Source organism: Rhinopithecus roxellana, chromosome 1 (genome assembly GCF_007565055.1).
Source record: "Rhinopithecus roxellana isolate Shanxi Qingling chromosome 1, ASM756505v1, whole genome shotgun sequence".
Classification (NCBI taxonomy): domain Eukaryota; kingdom Metazoa; phylum Chordata; class Mammalia; order Primates; family Cercopithecidae; genus Rhinopithecus; species Rhinopithecus roxellana.
Window position 1 is genome coordinate 151,941,561 of NC_044549.1, and position 19,009 is coordinate 151,960,569.

At 37.3% G+C, this 19,009-nt stretch overlaps 1 protein-coding gene across 1 annotated transcript in view; it reads right to left on the minus strand.

The window, feature by feature from the left end:
• Positions 1-8,349: 8,349 nt before the first annotated feature.
• The window catches only part of OSTN (osteocrin), a 31,249-nt gene continuing 20,589 nt past the window's right edge, over positions 8,350-19,009 (minus strand). The window contains exon 3 of the mRNA XM_010385839.1: positions 8,350-8,434. Within this exon, the coding sequence (XP_010384141.1) occupies positions 8,350-8,434 (85 nt within the window). The remainder of the gene's footprint in view (positions 8,435-19,009) is intronic.

Below are 19,009 nucleotides of genomic sequence, written 5' to 3' on the forward strand. Positions count from 1 at the left end.
AATGGTTGTTACTACAGGGGGTTACTCGTTTATTTGCACATTAGATAAGCAATGGTGCGGTTTAAACACCTAGACAAATATATTTGCAGCAAAATGCCCAAAGTGTGTGCCCTGGTCTCCATGGTGCTTTCCTCTTTTGGTGGGGGGGGACCTGGGATTCAGTGAAAGCCTTGATTTTTTTTTTTTTTTAATTATACTTTAAGTCCTGGGATGCATGTACAGAACGTGCAGGCTTGTTACATAGTTATACATGTGCCATGGTGGTTTGCTGCACCCATCAACCCATCATCTAGGTTTTAAGCCCCGCATGCATTTGGTATTTCTGTTAATGCTATCCCTCCCCTTGCCCCACCCCCAGACAGGCCCTGGTGTGTGATGTTCCCCTCCCTGTGTTCTCATTGTTCAACTTTCAGAAACCCTTGATGCTTAAACATCTAAATGCTTTGCCTTTTAACTGTGTCCACTTTTTTCATATTTAAATTATTAGGCCCTATAAACTAAACATACTTTGTTAGCCTTGTTCCTTAATGAGTTCTGTCCTGACCTCAGTGGTCTCCCTGAAAACCACAGACTAAATTAAAAGCTATTTATCTAAATGAGATTGCTCTCCTTATGCAATCTTACAGTTAATTCCTAAGGAATCTTGGCATCCATTTATAATCTTCCTTTGACATACCCAAGCTTCTTGAAAAATCAAGTTCTCTCTGTACTTTGAGATATAAATTTGCTACCTGTTTTCTCTGAAACTCAGAAAGGATTCTCCATATAAACCTTAAATTTTTCCATTTACAAAGGCATAGTTTGAATCTTTCTTTTTAGACTAGTGAGTTTTACCTGTCTTATGGCTAAAATTCTAAAATCAAAACAATGAAGTCTTTGTGTGCAGAGTATATGCTATACCTTGTGTGTCTCTGTACATACATGTATATGTATATATGTATTTATAACTATACATGTTTAATATTGTCTACACATGGTACCATGATAATTTAAAAATAAATGAGTACTCATAAATTAAGGCCAAATGCTTTTCAAGTTCATGTGATTTTAGCAATCTTGGAGAAATAAAGATAGTTTTAGAATTATTGGTAAAATAAGATTGAAATGTCTTCAGAATTTTAATTTAGACATTTTTGTCTGAGTCTATTGATCAGGCAGGCTTACGGCCAAAAAGCTATTGCTTGAGATTTTTGATACTTGATTACTTTGTTTCTGAGTCTGTGTATCTTGATTTGAATCTTTCAATTCAGAGGTCTAGATAGATGCCTATGATGAGGCTCGGGGGTGACACCTGGTCCATCTCCCCTATCCCAGGTATGCCTCCCCTGGTGGGAGATGCTGAGAGAAATTAGATTCTCCAGGCATTGTCTTTTGTCCTGGGCTCTACATCTGATATGTAATTAAAATTACCTACTTCCTAGGTTTTTTACTAAGATAAAAGTTACTAATTATTAACACTATAATAACCACATGTAGTCAAAACTACTAGATATAAGAGAAAAAATATGCAAAGTGTGTGAGGAAGTAGAGTATGTTTTTGGTAAGAAGGATTATAAAAAGGCATGTAATGTGGGTGTCTGTGGTCGTTTTCTTTTCTTTTTTTTTTTTTTTTTTTTTAGAGAGGGTCTTGCTCTGTCACCCAGGCTAGAGCATAGTGGTGTGATCACGGCTCATTGCAGCCTTCACCTCTCAGGGTCAAGTGATCCTTCCAACTCAGCCTCCCAAGTAGCTGGGACTACAGGCTTGCCCCACCAAACTTGACTAATTAAAAAAAATTTTTTTGTACAGATGGGGTGCCCCTTTGTTGCCAAGGCTGGTTTCAAATTTCAGGGCTCCAAGTAGTCCTCTTGCCTTGGCCTCCAAAAGTGCTGGGATTACAGGCTTGAGCCACCACACCCAGCCTTGGTTTTTGTTAGTTATTTTGTCTCATTTAGAGGTTTTAAGGATCATTTTAAATTGAAGAAATTTTAAAAATTGTAAGAGGTTATAAAACTGATTGAAATTACGTGGATTTGTTTATAAACATATTAAAATTAGCTTTAGCATTAATAATACATGAATACAAAGGTAAAATTTGGTTTTCTCCTTTGAATAATCTTTTAATGCAGTATTAATAAGAGGTAGTAAAAAATTTTATTTACTTTTTGAGTAAGCTGCAAAAAAAAAAAAAAAAAGAAGGGGAGAGCGGGAGAGACAGATTCAATTTGCCTCATGCTGTCTTTATTAGACTTTATGATTGTTTAGGAAACTGGGTCTCCTCTCTATGCTTTTTGAAATCTCCAAATTATTATTTTAGCTAAATGAATGTCTTATTTTACAGAGACCTGTGATCTTATTTTGTGATATCAAGTATTTTAAACTTTTGATGTTTGATAAACTTTCCAAAATCAAAATTCAAATGCTAAATTCAGCCTTTTTTACCTCAAACTACCTTTTGGAATATTAGAGCCCGTGGAAGTCCAAGAAAAACATATACAGTTTATTTGGCATGTTCAATCATACAGGAAGCATTGTCAAGTCTGAAATGTGTTTTACTTTGCAATATACCTATATAAGTTCAGGAAGAGTATGTTTTCTTTTTTAACATTACACAACTGCAGACACTGGATATTTCATCAAGGATTTGAGCGGAGTGGTGTATTTTCAGAAATGTCCAGACTACTTTGAGGAATTGAGTTTGACTTTATAGAGCCAATAAAAAGCCTCTAGGAAAGGCTTGCCTGATACCTTGCCTACGTGATTTCTTTACAAAGTTCCTGACCTGTGGTAAGTAAAGCAGCATTCCCATCCTCTGGGTTGCAGATCAGCATATGTCTATCGTCTGTTAGGAACTGGGCCACACAGCAGGAGGTGAGCAGTGGGCAAGTGAGCATTACCACCTGAGCTCCACCTTCTGTCAGATCCACAGTGGCATTAGATTCTCATAAGAACACGAATCCTCTTGTGAACTGTTCAGGCAAGGGATCTAGGTTGTGTGCTCCTTATGAGAGTCTAACTAATGCCTGATGATCTGAGGACGAACAGCTTCATCCCAAAACCATTTCCCCCCGTCCCCTTGTCCTTGGAAAAATTGTCTTCCAGGAAACCAGTCCCTGGTGCCAAAAAGGCTGGGGACTGCTTAAGCAAAGAATGTCACTTTCTGACAGGCCCAGGAATCTCAAGTTATTCTGGGACCCTGAGAAGAGAGAAATTCACCCAATTCATACAGGTAGGTACAAGCACAAATAAATCTTTGATTTGGTTAACCTCAAGAAACTTTTGAAAGTCTAATCTGAGATTCCTTATAAGGAAAGTCTCAGTAAACCCAATTTCAAAAGATGTTATATGGCCAATCACATTTTTGCTGTACTTTATGCAAATAATCAGACCAAGTATAATATATAATATGACTGAAACTTATTTTGCAAATAAATAAGGACTATGACTTGTCTTTGGTAGAAATGGGGAAGTGGAGAAAGAAAAATTATCTTTCAAAAGAAAACTATACAGACACCTGTTGTTAGATTCTAGCTTTATTCATTGTTTTTGAGTTTTTATTATTTGCCTATAGTTTGGACTGAATCTTGAATTCTTTCTTGGCTACAAGTCTCCTAGCTAACATTTTTGTTTTTTTTCTGCCATTTTTTTCTGACCTGAAATCTCTAGAAATTAAAACTGTGCTTTTCAAAAAGCCCTGCAGACTGAAGTTAGACAACTTAAATTTTGAGAGAAATAACAGCCACTTATATGTAAACAACCTTCAGGCCTGCTGATATGGACTTCTCAAAGTTCACTTGAACCACAATTCAGAATAATCTGTCATATTGCCATTGCATTCTGAAGATGCTTCAGAGACTCTAAAAAATCTAGTCTATAGACTGCTCTAGACAGTTCTTAACCTTTTTTTTTTTTTTTTTCTATTTCCTTAGAAATACTTGTTACCTAGTGTAGGGTAGACTAGGTATAACACTTCTTATTAAAGATCTGTTTGTCTGCATCACATATAGAGGCCTAGTCCACCTTCAGTGCCATCTTCTGGAATGGGACACAGCGATTTAACTGAACCGATCTATTCTCAGGACTAAGAGACTGACTAAACAAGATGTGAGATAATATATTTAAATTTACTTTTTTCTGTTTATCCCAATTTGTCTTTCCATTTGTTGTCTATTTCTATCTAACAACCTCCATTCCAAATATCTCCAAAGCTATTAGTTTGGCTTTTAATGTGTGAAATGCTTTTTAAGTTTCAAAGTGGGGATTGAAGTTAATAAAAAATATTTTACTCCAAAATATATTTCTTTAACATATTCTGAAGTGATCCTGAAAATGCGTCTTTCGTGGAGGAAATTTGCATGTGTAGATCTGTGGAGAATTTGCATTCATGCAGGCAGCCCTTCCCTTGTCCAGATCTAGGAAAGATTAACTGAGAGTTTGATACCTTTAAAGGACTGAAAACCAACATTCACCACCTAAATTCTCTGAGGGCTGCTGCCGATGAGGTTTCATCTACATAACAAGTCCACCTTTGCTAGCCAAGCCTCTTCCATTCTCTCTCCCATAACCTGCCTTGGAACGATTGATAAAACCTGGTTGTGGCCATGCTCTGAGTCTGCATTCTTTCTGTAACCTTAAGATGTGATATAAGCATCTCTGTACCTCCATGGAGAGCTGAGGTCTTCATTCTGAAGGTCCCATGTGTAAATGTTAAATAAATTTGTGTGATTTTTCTCATATTTATCAATCGGCCTCATGTCAGTGGCTGTTAGCAAAGCTCCAGGGGGCATTTGGCCTCTATACTAGGCTATCATAGAGCAGCTGTGTCTAGACATGACCTCAAATCAAGCAACACTTCCATAATTAGGCAGCAGTTTTACTTTTAATGTGAAGTGTTAAAGTGAAACCCAGAAAATGAAAACCCACAAATAAACCTGCTCCAGAAGTAAATCCATCAACCTGCACAGAAGTGAAACAAAGATGTTTGTAAAGTGTGAGATACCATTTCTGTTCATCTTAGAAATGTATAGCCAAAGAATTTAGCATTCAACAATGAAAACTTAGCACCAAGAAGACCTTTTGGGTCATGAAGAGAATGTTGGCCTGTAAGTCCAAAGACCTGGACCCCAGATTTTGCTCTGCCCAAGAGTCTATAAAATTTGAGACAAGTTAATTTCCTCTTGCAAGCTCCATTTTCCTGCATTGTTTTAAAAAATGGGGTTGGACTAAATGAAACTTCATGTTTTTGAACCTCTTAGCTGTATGATTGTGTGAACCGTATTTAATGACTTTTAAGTTGCTATCTATTAAATGATACACTTTAGTACAACCCCTGTTTAATCCAAAGGAATATTGTGACAATAGATAAAAATATCAAAAGTAACTTTGAAAATTTGATTGGAAATTAGAAATATATTATCATCTCATGTCTTTTGTTATTCATAAACTACATAACATGAAACTTCACATGAGGAAATAAACAAATGTCTGAGAGACAGTGTGGCAGTGATGGAAAAGAAATAGAAACATAATGGTTGAAGAGGTGAACCCACAATGACTGATGAATGGGAAAGGGAAAATTTATGATAAGTTCTTTTCTAAATCGATTCTTTTATGATATTCTCACCTTGCAATTTTAATATAAGAACAGTGATTGTCAAGATGCTCAACAAAGTTTGCTAAGAAAAGGACACAACAGGGCTGGGTGTGGTGGCTCACGCCTGTAATCCCAGCACTTTGGGAGGCCCAGGTGGGCGGATCACGAGGTCAGGAGATCGAGACCATCCTGGCTAACACGGTGAAACCCCGTCTCTACTAAAAAATACAAAAAATTAGCCGGGCGAGGTGGCGGGCGCCTGTAGTCCCAGCTACTCGGGAGGCTGAGGCAGGAGAATGGCGTGAACCCGGGAGGCGGAGCTTGCAGTGAGCTGAGATCCGGCCACTGCACTCCAGCCTGGGAGACAGAGCAAGACTCTGTCTCAAAAAAAGAAAAGAAAAGAAAAGTAAAGGACACAACATACAAATTGATTGGATTTCACCCAACAGTGATTCAGGAAGCACTGTATTAATTCAACTGTCTTCATAGTCTAGTAGCTAGCTGAAATTTCTACGGTCTCAGTCTTCATATAAAAATTCAAGGCCGGGCACAGGGACTCACGCCTATAATCTCAGCACTTTGGGAGGCGGAGGCGGGAGATTGACAAGGTCAGGAGATCCAGACCATCCTGCCCAACATGGTGAAACCTCGTCTCTACTAAAAATATATTTTTAAGACAGTAGCCGGCGGGTGGTGGCGGGCATCTGTAGTCCCAGATACTCGGGAGGCTGAGGCAGGAGAATCGCTTGAACCCGGGACGGGGAGGATGCAGTGAGCTGAGATCCAGCCACTGCACTTCACCCTGACCAAAGAGTGAGACTCGGTCTCAAAAAAAAAAAAAAAGAATTTCGTGTGAAAATGAGTTCCCCGTATAATTTATCATAACTTGTTGTGGTTGAACTAAAAAATGTTGAAATGGGTGATAATCAAGGGTGGTAAAGGTATATGTGGAAACCAATCAAACTTGATTAATTTTGCCTTATTGTCATAATGTTCTCAGAACATCAAGAAACTGGAGGACTCAAAGAGTTACTTGGTTTTTAAATGACAATTAGCTAGTTTCTACTCAAATATAATGTGGTAATTTTTAACAACCTTGAAGAGTGACCATACTTGGTATATCTCTAGATATGAAGAAATAATGTTCAATCTATTTTGAAGATGATGCTGATTAAAAGGCAGTGTTCTTGGCAGGATTCAGGAAGTTCTCTTGTATCTACAGGCATTCATTAACCGCAGAGGTTCATTAAACGACTGCATGATAAAGAAATTTATTTTAACTGAGTGATTCTGAGAATGAGAGAGCTGAGATAAAATACTGACTATTTATTGTGGTTTTAGAGCATGAGAAGGAGGAACAAAATGGGGAGATTTAAATTAAGAGAAGATCAGGGCTAATGTGATACTTTTGGGGCCTCTAAATTATTGTTCTAAGGATCATCTCTAGAGAAGCAGAAGGCAGAATTCCCTCTTCTCTAGCCTCGGATTGTTAAAGCAGTTCCAGTTTGTCTTATTTTTAGGGAGCGAGGATGCACCTTCTATAAGCCCTATTGGAAGAAAACATATTGCTAAGATTTCACGTTCAAAAAACATTTATTTAGTGTTTAAAGGATATGTATGATTAAATGCTGTGTTTAACATATCCACTCAGGATCTAACCTTTCTGGATTTTAATTCTGTGTGTACCACTTATACTCTATGTGGCACTGTAAGTTAATATTTCTAAGCCTTCCATTTATTTGTATAATAATAATATTAACTAATACTTATGAAGAAATTAACATGTCAGATACTATTATAAGTGCTTAATATGTATCTATTTAATCCTCAGGACAATGCTATATGGCAGAAATTATTATTCTAATTTAATGAAGGAGTGTTTCAGAATTTAAATAAGTTCCCATAGCTAACAAATATTGATAGATGACCTGGAATTTGAACCCATAAAGCCTGATCTCTTTAGCTGGCAACTTTAACCATTATACATCAATACTTCTCAAGATATTGGCGATAGTGATAGTATTGCTTTATGAAATAAAATGATTAAGTGAAGCAATGCACATAAAGTGCCAAGTATAAGGCCTGGAACAGTAAATTTTTAGAACTGTAATATCAACTATCACTTGCCATGCATTGTGTATCCAATATATTGTAGGCCCACTACAAACATCTAATTTAATCTTCATAATACCTCTACATTATTATTGAAATGTACAAGCTGTAGAAAAATAAACTATCTTAACAGGAACAAGCTAATGAATGAATGAAAGAATCAGGATTTGGATAGTGTTTTGATTCCATGGCTAATGCTCTTTCTGCTGTGCATTTTCTCTCCTGTGCTCCACGTTATCATAATTCTAATAACGTACTTATTGACAACAAGATGATGTGTATCACTTGAATGTGTCTTCTTCATAACACAGGGATTGTTATACGTTTATGAAGGAGATTTAATATATTGACTAGGACTTTAACCCTTATCTGCATATTAATATTCAATGGTTAATTACATAGGAGTCGGAAAATTACTGAATCACTAATTTTGGAGAGTGAAGCAGAACTAGCACATTCTTTTGCTTTTCACTATCATTTAAGTGATTTAACATTAATATACTATACTAATTGAGTACATAAATGATTGAAAAGTGAATTGATAAGCTAGGAAATCAAAAGGGGGACTTAAAAGCAAGAATGGATTGATTACTCCGTTGTGAAATGTTAATCAAATGCCTGCATATATTGTTACTTATTCAAATTGTACTCACAATTGGAATCAATTAGCCTCTGGAATTTGAAAGCCGGTTTCTACCAATCCGATCCATGGGGATACCAAATCGCCTTTTTGGATGATCTACTACTTTCCTGAAACAAACCAAGGAGGACATTGTGAAGCTAAAGTGCAAGTTATTGATCATTATTTCTGTCATTTTATTTTATGGAGATCTGGGGGCTTTCTTTGGGAGCTGGAATAAACATGATAGTTCTCATCACCAGTACCCACTATGTGCCAGACACTACCTCATATTTTCAACATCTGTGGGAGTAGATATTACTAGATATTATTAGCTCCATTTTACATATGAGGAAACTGAGGCTTAGAGAAGTTAACTTATCCACATTCAAATAGACCAAACCAAAAGCCAGGTCTTATCAGCATACTAATCTGCCAACTAAGTGCTTTAGTTTGAGAAAATCCCTTCCCCCTTCAAATTGTATTTTCCTGTTATTTGGTGAAGATTAAACTGGAGCAGTCATTTTTCACAAACTTTGCTTCAGAATGGCTCATCTAAAGAAGGATGATGGTGGGACAGGAAAGAGTATGTGCCTCTCATGTCTTTCCTTAAACTTCACCCAGAAACACTTTGTATGTGATGGTCGACATTTGCTTATATTCTCTTTGTTAAATACTGTTTGAAATAAATTAAACATCTTCATTATTAAAACGAAGTATAAAAAATCCACACAGTACTACCAAAGGTCGAACATAACTTCCACCTTATATTTTCTGTAAATTACCCCTTTAAAAATAAGACGCACTTTAGAAACTTTTCAATTTGATTTGCTAATATTATCATCACTTAGTTCTATCAAGCCAAAATCCTAACAAGAGAGGATCCAGAACTTCGGTTGTATAACTTTCAATGGCCGTGGGAATTAAGGCCAGTGTGAATGTTTATGAAGAAAGAGACAGCGGGGAGAGTCTAAGAAGCCTATGTAAATCAGTGATTCATCTCATAGAAAAGGTAACTGGCTTATAAAAGTGTTAGGCTTATTGTTGACAAAATATACATGCAGAAAAGAGGGCAGAAAGGAGGGCACATTATAAAAATATTAGACACGTACAGATTTTAAGTGTAATAAATTCCCAGACCAAGAAACAGAACATTACCAGCAGACAAACACTTTTGTAACGAGAAATAAACTTAAAATGCTCTTCTCCCGCCAAATGTAAGGAATTCTGCTGGAATGCAGTGGTGTGATCATGGCTTACTGCAGCCTCAACCTCCAGGGCTCAAGTGATCCTCTCACTTCAGCCTCCTGAGTAGCTGGGACTATAAGTGTGTGCCACCATGTCTGATTAATTGTTTTGAATTCTTTGTAGAAATGGGAGTCTTGCCATGTTGCCCAGTCTCATCTCAAACTCCTGGGCACGAGTGATCCTTCATCTTGGCATCCTGAACTGCTGGGATTAAAGGTGTGAGCCACCATGCCTGGCCTGCTTCAATTTTTTGACCAATAGTGATATACTTCATTGCTTGAAAATCTCAGTGATGTAGGACATAGTGTCTCACAAGAAAACTTAATTTTCAGGAGTTTAAACAGTCAAGAAAATATTTGCTTCAGAACATTTTCAATAACTTCTTTAGTTCTTCTCTAATTCCTACTATCGTATTATTAAACTATACTTATTTACCAATAATCACTTTATACTAGTTTAAACACTAAACATGAATGAAAACCTTAATACCTTCGAGGCTTTTCTTATTTTGATTTAATTGTTTTTTCTATTATAATTTACTGTGTATCTGCTGTGTATAAGGTTCTTTTTGCAGCTGTTAATGGGTGGAAGAAATGAGTCAGAAATAACCTTTTCCCTCAAAAACCTGTAACTGACTACTCTCAGATTGATGATGATTTAATGTAAATAGTAGAGGAAAATAATTATGCCAATTTTTTTCCTTAACTACAGAGTCATATCAGTGCTCCAGATATTACTACGAAGTAAATAACTTAGCAAAGGTCTTGGAGGCCAGGCACGGTGGCTCATGCCTATAATCCCAGCAATTTGGGAGGCTGAGGTGGGGAGATCACTTGAGGTCAGGAGTTTGAGATCAGCCTGGCCAACATGGTGAAACCTGATCTCTACTAAAAATACAAAAATTAGCCGGGTGTGGTGGCGCACTCCTATAATCCCAGCTACTTGGGAGGCTGAGGCATGAGAATCGCTTAAATCCAGGAGGCTGAGGTTGCAGCGAGCTGAGATCGCGCCACTGCCCTCATACCTGGGCGACAGCACGAGACTCTGACTCGGGGGAAAAAAAAGTCTTGGAAAGTATGGAGAACATGGGAGGTTTTTACTGTTGTGCCTTGTACGTTGAAAATACCTATAAACATTGATTAATTCTAATTAAAATGATGTACTTAAAGACGATTAATATTTACTTAATACCTTCTATGTGCCAGATTCTGTGCTTGGTGCTATGCACACAAGGCTAATAAAAATAGACATGGAAACTGATACGGTGTTGGCATGATCTCGCCTTCTACAACCTTTGTCTCCTAGGCTCAAGCAATTCTCCTGCCTCAGCCTCTTGAGTAGCTGGGATCACAGGTGCACGCCACCACGCCTGGGTAATTTTTGTATTTTTAGTAGAGACAGGGTTTCATCATGTTGGCCAGACTGGTCTCAAACTCCTGACCTCAGGTGATCCACCCACCTTGGCCTCCCAAAATGCTGGGATTACCAGCCTAAGCCACCATACCCAGCCTACTAGTTTTTGAAAGCAAATGGGGATCTTGGTCCTGCCACTGTAAGGAACTGAATTCTGCCAACAACATGAATGAGAGGAAGTGAAAAACCAGTCCTCCCAGGTGTTTGAAGGACTTGTGAGAAAGGGAAGGAAATAGCAGCTGGGGAAAGCAGTCACATGATACCTGCACTGATTCCCCAAACTCCCTTTAGAAATAGACGTTGTCAGGAAAAAATAATACGTTTACTTTTTTTTTTTTTTCTGAGACGGAGTTTCGCTCTTGTTGCCCAGGCTGGAGTGCAATGGCGCAATCTCGGTTCACTGTAACCTCTGCCTCCCGGGTTCAACCGATTCTCCTGCCTCCGCCTCCCGAGTAGCTGGGATTACAGGCACCTGCCACCACGCCCAGCTAATTTGTTGTATTTTTAGAAGAGATGGGGTTTCACTGTGTTGGCCAGGCTGGTCTTGAACTCCTGACCTCAGGTGATCCACCCACCTTGGCTTCCCAAAGTCCTGGGATTACAGGAGTGAGCCACCACACCTGGCCCCTTTTACTCTTTTAGAGATATGTATGATTAAAACAACATCCTTTGGTCTCTCCTACCAAAACTTATTTTCTCAACAATGAACGTAAATAAGTGAAAACGTGTTTTTCTTTTTTGCTTTACTACAGTTGATCTTTCCCTGCTCAATCAAATAAGAGGCAGCTACGGTATAGTGGAAAGCAAAATAAATTTAAATTCTGTTCTACTTCCTTTCTTTCCCTTTTCTCCATTCTCTCCTCACCTTCTTTCCCCCAGATTTGATCCAAAATGTATTAAAATCCAGGAGATGGAGGATTTGGGTTCTACTTGATTCTTTTACTTACTGATAGTATGACCCTCTGCAAGTCTTTTATTCTAAGCTACTCTTTGCTTTTTGATAAAATTCAAATAATACTTGCTATGCCCATCTTCTGGAGCTGTTTATTCACTTAACAAACTTACTTGTTAAGTGATATTTGAATGTTTCATGCATTACCATGTGTTACACCAACTTAACCATGTGTTATGTGTTGTTCTCTGCATTGGCGTTACGATGGTGAACAAGACAAAGGCTACCTCTCAGGGTTCACATTTTACATTGAAAAGAGCTAATGAGGTAACACATGTAAAAACATTTCCTACATTTCAACTGATACTAATTTTCCCTACCAGTCTAGTCCAGTGGTTTTCAATTTGTAATTATTTCTATAGATAAAAAGCTTTATAAAAGACAGCAATATCTGAAAAGTTAAGTAAAGAATTGTCCCAGTAAAAAAGTATCCCTCCTACTCCATATATAGTGGCCCCTGACAGACCTTCCAGAAACACCGTATGTTCCGCAAAGCAAGTTTAAGTGAAAACTACTGGTCAACTGGATAAAATAGTAACTCATGGTTTTACTCTAGCAATAAATTCATAATTACTTCGATTCATCTTATCAAGTTGGAGATTGGTTGTAAATGCTTACAGATATCTGGAAATCAAATAAGAAAAATAAATACAACAAATATATATATATAAATCAATTCACTTTTGAATTTTTAGTACTAACACAAAATAAAAATAATTTTCGCCGGGCGCGGTGGCTCAAGCCTGTAATCCCAGCACTTTGGGAGGCCGAGACGGGCGGATCACGAGGTCAGGAGATCGAGACCATCCTGGCTAACACAGTGAAACCCTGTCTCTACTAAAAATACAAAAACTAGCTGGGCGAGGTGGCTGGCGCCTGTAGTCCCAGCTACTCGGGAGGCTGAGGCAGGAGAATGGCATAAACCCGTGAGGCGGAGCTTGCAGTGAGCTGAGATCCGGCCACTGCACTCCAGTCCGGGCCACAGAGCGAGACTCCGCCTCAAAAAAAAAAAAAAAAATAATAATAATAATAATTTTCATAAAGCACATAATCAGAAACCATAACAGCCTGGTTAAATACTTTCTATACAATCTATATCCATGGGAAATGAAACAGCAAGCTAGTAGTTATTTTAACATTTTTGTTGATATGAAATATATATGTATATATAATGGTACTATACTCTAAAATACATTCACTGGCATGAATATAGTGTATGAAAAATTAACGTTAGATAGAAAATATAATCTTACAACCAAAAGGCAAAGTTGTACTTTTTGACTATCTAGTCCCTCTTGTGACAAAATGATGGTATGACATGGCTTATATGATACATGCATTTAAAACAACCCACGTTTTCCATTCTGAAATATTCTGTAAGTAAAGTAGTTTAAGGATATAGAATATTTATCAAACTAATATGATGACAATGATTAGATTGTTTATTTTAAATGCAACTTTAATTTTCACACGAAAATCTAAACTTCCTATGTGACACAAGATTTTCTTTAACATTTATAGTCTTGGATAACTCCATTTCTAAAGGTATTTTACATTCTAAGAAACAGCAGTTGGAAAAATTGTATTTAAACTTTTTATTGAGAATCACTTCACACATAGTAGAGCCTATACATTTATCTGTGTTCAATTTAAAGAGAGTAAAAGTAAACAGCCCTATTCCCAGCAGCAGCATAAGAAATAGAGCATTACCAGTACTTTAGAAATTCCGGTATTCCTCCTCCCAAACTGCAACTGTTGCATGGCTCAGTCCCAGAGTAATCTATAGACTAAATTTTGGTCTAATAATTCCCTTGATTTTCGCATAATCTCAGAATCTATATGTATTCTTCAAAAATCTGTTGTTTACTTGACAATTCCAGAATTTCACTTAAAAGGAATTGAGTACTACAAACAATGTACAGCATTGTGACTATAGTTAATAATGTTGATATTAACATGCTAATAATGTAAATATTAATTATTATGTTGTTAATGAAGTTAATAATAACCTATACTTGAAATTTGCTAAGAGCAGATCTCAAGTGTTCTCACCAAAACAAAAAACAAAAAACGGTCACTGTCAGGTGATAGGTATGTGATTGTGGTATCATTTCCCAATGTGTACATATAGCAAAACATCATGCTGTACACCCTAAATATATACAATTTATATTGTCAATCATAGTTCCATCAAGCTGGGACAAAAGTTATGTATGAATTCTTCTCTACTTCTTTCAGCAAATATTATGTGTTTTGAGATTTTTTCCAAGCTGATATGTGGAGCTGTAGTTCCTTTATTTTACTGCTATGTAATATTTCCTTTCTTTTCTTTTCTTTTCTTTTTCTTTTTCTTTTTTTTTTTGAGACAGAGTCTCGCTCTCTTACCCAGGCTGGAGTTCAGTGGCGTGATGTCGGCTCACTGCCATCTCCACTTCCCAGGTTCACGCCATTCTCCTGCCTCAGCCTCCTGAGTAGCTGGGACTACAGGCGCCCGCCACCAGGCCTGGCTAATTTTTTGTATTTTTAGTAGAGACGGGCTTTCACCGTGCTAGCCAGGATGGTCTCCATCTCCTGACCTTGTGATCCGCCCACCTCGGCCTCCCAAAGTACTGGGATTACAGACTTGAGCCACTGCACACAGCCACTGCTGTATAATATTTCATTGCATGAATACGCAACCATTTGTTTATCCATCCTACTATAGATGGAAATTTGAGGTATTTCCTCTATTTGTTGTTGTTACGTATTGTTCGGCTGTACATGCCTTTGGTGTTCATGTAAGGATTCCTCTACAGTATATTCCCAGTAGTAGAATTGACAGCTATGCCTATACTTAATTTTATTCCATAGTGTCATATTATTTTCCAAAGTTACTGTATGAATTTATGAACCCAAGAGCAGTGTATGATAGTTCCTATTATTTCAAATTTATGCCAGCCCTTGTATTCTGGGATTTTTAATTTTGCCAGCCTAATGCTTTGGTAATCATATATCATTGTGGTTTTAATTTACTTTCCCTGAATACTAATGATGTTGCTCAGCTTTTCATTTGTTTATTGGCCACTTGGATTTCTTCTTTTGAAAGTGCCTGTTTGAATCTGCTGCCTGTTTTTCTATTTTTTTTTCTTTTCTTTTAAACATTTATCTGTAGGAGGGCTTTGAATACTCTGAATATTAGACTTTGAGAGTTATAAATTTCAGATATCTTCTCCCATCTGTGATTCACCTTCTTTATTGTGATTTTTTAAAAAAATCTTTGATGTTCTTTTAAAACATCAATATTTTTGCATCTCATGTAATAAATCACTTCTACCCTAATATTATGAAGATATTCTCCTATGTCATAAAATATTTTTGTAGGTTTGCCTCTCACATTTCAGTTTTTAATATGTTGAAATTAATTTGTGCAAGGCACAGTGGCTCATATCTGCACTACTAGCTACTTGGGAGATTGAGGAGGGACTACCCCTTGAGTCCAGAAGTTCAGATCAGATTGAGCAATATAGCGAGACCCCATCTCAAAACAAAATAAACAAGAACAAATTTAATTTGTGTTTATGGGGTGAGTAAAAATCATGTTTCTTTTTTAAAAATCTATATTCATGCCTAATGATTCAGAAATTTTAGATTCAGCTTGTCAAGTTCCATAGAATATCCTATTGCTGTTCTGACTAGAATTGTACTGAATCCAGGTATAATTCATTTAGGGGAGAATTGAAATCTTTATGATATTGATTCTTACTATCCAAGATCGTTCATTTAGAGTGTTTTAACGTCTTCAAATAAATTGTTAAAATTTTCTCCAGAGACCTTTTTGTTGTTGTAAGTGGCATCATTTAAGAATAAATGTTGTAGGCATTTTTAACAGTGTCCCTTACTTGGTTAAAAAAAGTTTCCTTGTATTATTAATTTACAATTGATTTCAATCATAGGTGGGGGTTTAGCTTTACTGAATGCTTTTTCTGAATCTATAGAGATGATGTGATTTATATCTTCAATTTGTTAACACCATTAATTGATTTTCAAAGTAAATTAAGCTTACATCGTATTTTTGTGATAAACAACATGATAATGGCATTTTTTAAATACATTGCTGGATTTGTTTTGCTATTTTTTTTGGTAGGAATTTTCTATCTGTAGTCATTAATGAGGCTGTCCTACAGTTTTCTTTTCTTGTTCTCTCCATATGTGGTTTTGGTGTTTAGATAATGTTATTCTCATTAAATGACTTGAGAATTGCAGCTTCTTTTTGGTTATCCTTCTGTCATTTATTTAATCACATTGTAGCTTGAGAACATGTTTTTTATGATAACTATGCCTTTAAAATTTGTAAGGCTTATTTTACAGACTAGCACTTCATTTAAAATTTCAATGTCTAAATGTTGTTTAACTGTTCTTAATAGGTGTTTCAGGTGTCATTAAAACTTTTTTTCCTTCCATTTGTTGGATACAACAACTTTTACTAATCCTGTTCATGGTTTCGAGATCCAAGGAAAGAAACTTCAAATCAGAGTGTGGAAAATGTTCCTTAAACTCGTTAGTCTGATTTCACTACTACATCGTAAAGGGGCACTAACATGCTAGTCCTCCTTCAAGAAAGGCACAGAGCTCCACCGACACTGAGTACTATCCAAAATGGGAGAAAACAGTAATCACTAAAAAAGAATGTTCCTTCAAATAGTTCAGTAATTTAGATTAGTAAACCAGGGAAATTATTTATTATAGTATAAACCTTACATGAGGCCGGGCGCGGTGGCTCAAGCCTGTAATCCCAGCACTTTGGGAGGCCGAGACGGGCGGATCACGAGGTCAGGAGATCGAGACCATCCTGGCTAACACGGTGAAACCCCGTCTCTACTAAAAAATACAAAAAAACTAGCCGGGCGAGGTGGCGGCGCCTGTAGTCCCAGCTACTCGGGAGGCTGAGGCAGGAGAATGGCGTGAACCCGGGAGGCGGAGCTTGCAGTGAGCTGAGATCCGGCCACTGCACTCCAGCCTGGGCGACAGAGCGAGACTCCGTCTCAAAAAAAAAAAAAAAAAAAAACCTTACATGAGTGTACTAGCCAGACTCCAAGGTGGACCCCAATAATTCTCCCATTATGTAGTCTCCTTCCGCATTGAATAGGGCTGACTTCTCCAGCCAATAGACTATTGTGGAAATGACACTGTTGGAAGTAATGAAAGCTATTGCAGCTTCTGCCTTACTTTGTTGGATCACTCCTTCTGGGGGAAGCCAGCTGTCATTTCCTAAGTGCATGCTAACAACCCTGTAGAGAGGTTTACATGGCAAAGAACTAAGCCCTCTTGCCAACCGCCAGTGACGGACAGAGACTTCCTGCCTTCGGCCAAGTGAGCGGCCATTTTGGAAGTGAATACTCCAGCCTCAGCATAACTTTCAGATGACTGAAGCCCTAGGCCAACTCTTCACTGTAACCTTGAGAGAGACCCTGAGCTGGAAAAAAATGAGTCAAGCTTTTCCTGGATTTCTGGTGCACAAAAAGTGTATGAGAACAAAAATGTGTATTGTTGTTAATTGTAGGTAATTGTTGCGTAGCAATAGTTATCTAATACCATGAGATTCACAGTGCTCTGAGATTCCAGGAGAGAAGAGACCACACCCAATTTGGGGATTCTAGAAAAAACTTAGAAAACGTAAGAAAAACTTAAGGAGCATGTAGAAAAAATAAATGATCATCCATGAATCCTGCAATCTTGGTTACTGCAATTTAAAATTACAATGCAAAACTAAGAAATGTTTACATTAGGACAGATATCACTATATACAACCTTGGAAAGACTGACATGTGAGAAGAGTCCAAGATGCAGGTCTTGGCAAGAACCTGTGAGAAGGGAAATAATCAAAGTGCCCAAAACCAAGTTAAAATTTAAATTCAAATTCCAGAATGATAGGATGAAGGAGCACATTACATCTGAATGGTGATATGGTTTTAAGGAACCAAAATATACTGCCTTTTTTTTTCTCAAGTCCACATTCAGAAACAGTAGAGAAATAAAATATGAGTGGTCAATATATAGTAAACAAAATGTCATTTTTGTTACTAATCAAACTGAATATACAATGTGTCTTTACATCTGAATTTCATAAGGCTTCCTGTTGTTTTCTCCCTGTGTTAGACAGACTTTTATAACTAGTCATTGTTTTCCAATAAAAAGAGGAAGCAAGCAGATAACCTGAACAGGCTCAACTACTCCTCCCAAACTGACCAATCAGAGAAGTGGCCATTCCTTCCCTGGGAAGGAGTGCATGAAGGACAGGGCAAAAGCCATTTTTTTCCTAACAGGCCCTTCACATCCAGGACAGAAACAACTGGTAAATTGTTTCTCAACAATTTAGTAAATGGAGTAATTCCAAGAGAGAAGAGACCACACCCAATTTGGGGATTCTAGAAAAAACTTAGAAAACGTAGGAAAAACTTAAGGAGCATGTAGAAAAAATAAATGATCCTCCATGAATCTTGCAATCTTGGTTACTGCAATTTAAAATTACAATGCAAAACTAAGAAATGTTTACATTAGGATAGATATCACTATATACAACCTTGGAAGGACTGACATGTGAGAATAGCCCAAGATGCAGGTCTTGGCAAGAACCTGTGAAGGATGAGAAGGAAAATAATTTATTAAGTAGGGTTTTACCCCACTTAATAAGTGGGGTAGTTTTGAATAACAAAAGAAAGTGCTAATTCACTTAGCAGGAAGTTTACTTTTGACTTCTAGGATTCTGTGTCAAAAGTGATCATTCACTTTTCAACAGATTCTGCTCAATTTATGATGATGGAGCTGACTAGCCATAATGTCAGCTTCTAATGTATTATCTCACGGGATTGGCCACATGGACAGGCATTCAGAAAGAAACCGTGAGTACTGGAATCACATAATGAGATTTAAGTGACTGTATTGGCATGCTTAATTTGGAAATGGCTGTAGATGAGGCAGGAAAATAGGTAGGGTCTGGAGGCAGGGAACATAAGCCCGATGCACACTTCAGCTATGACAGAAAATATCCTCTCCATAGGGCGTGCCCAGTATGTGACTTTGTAACTTTATTTCATCCCTTCATTTACATAGGGCG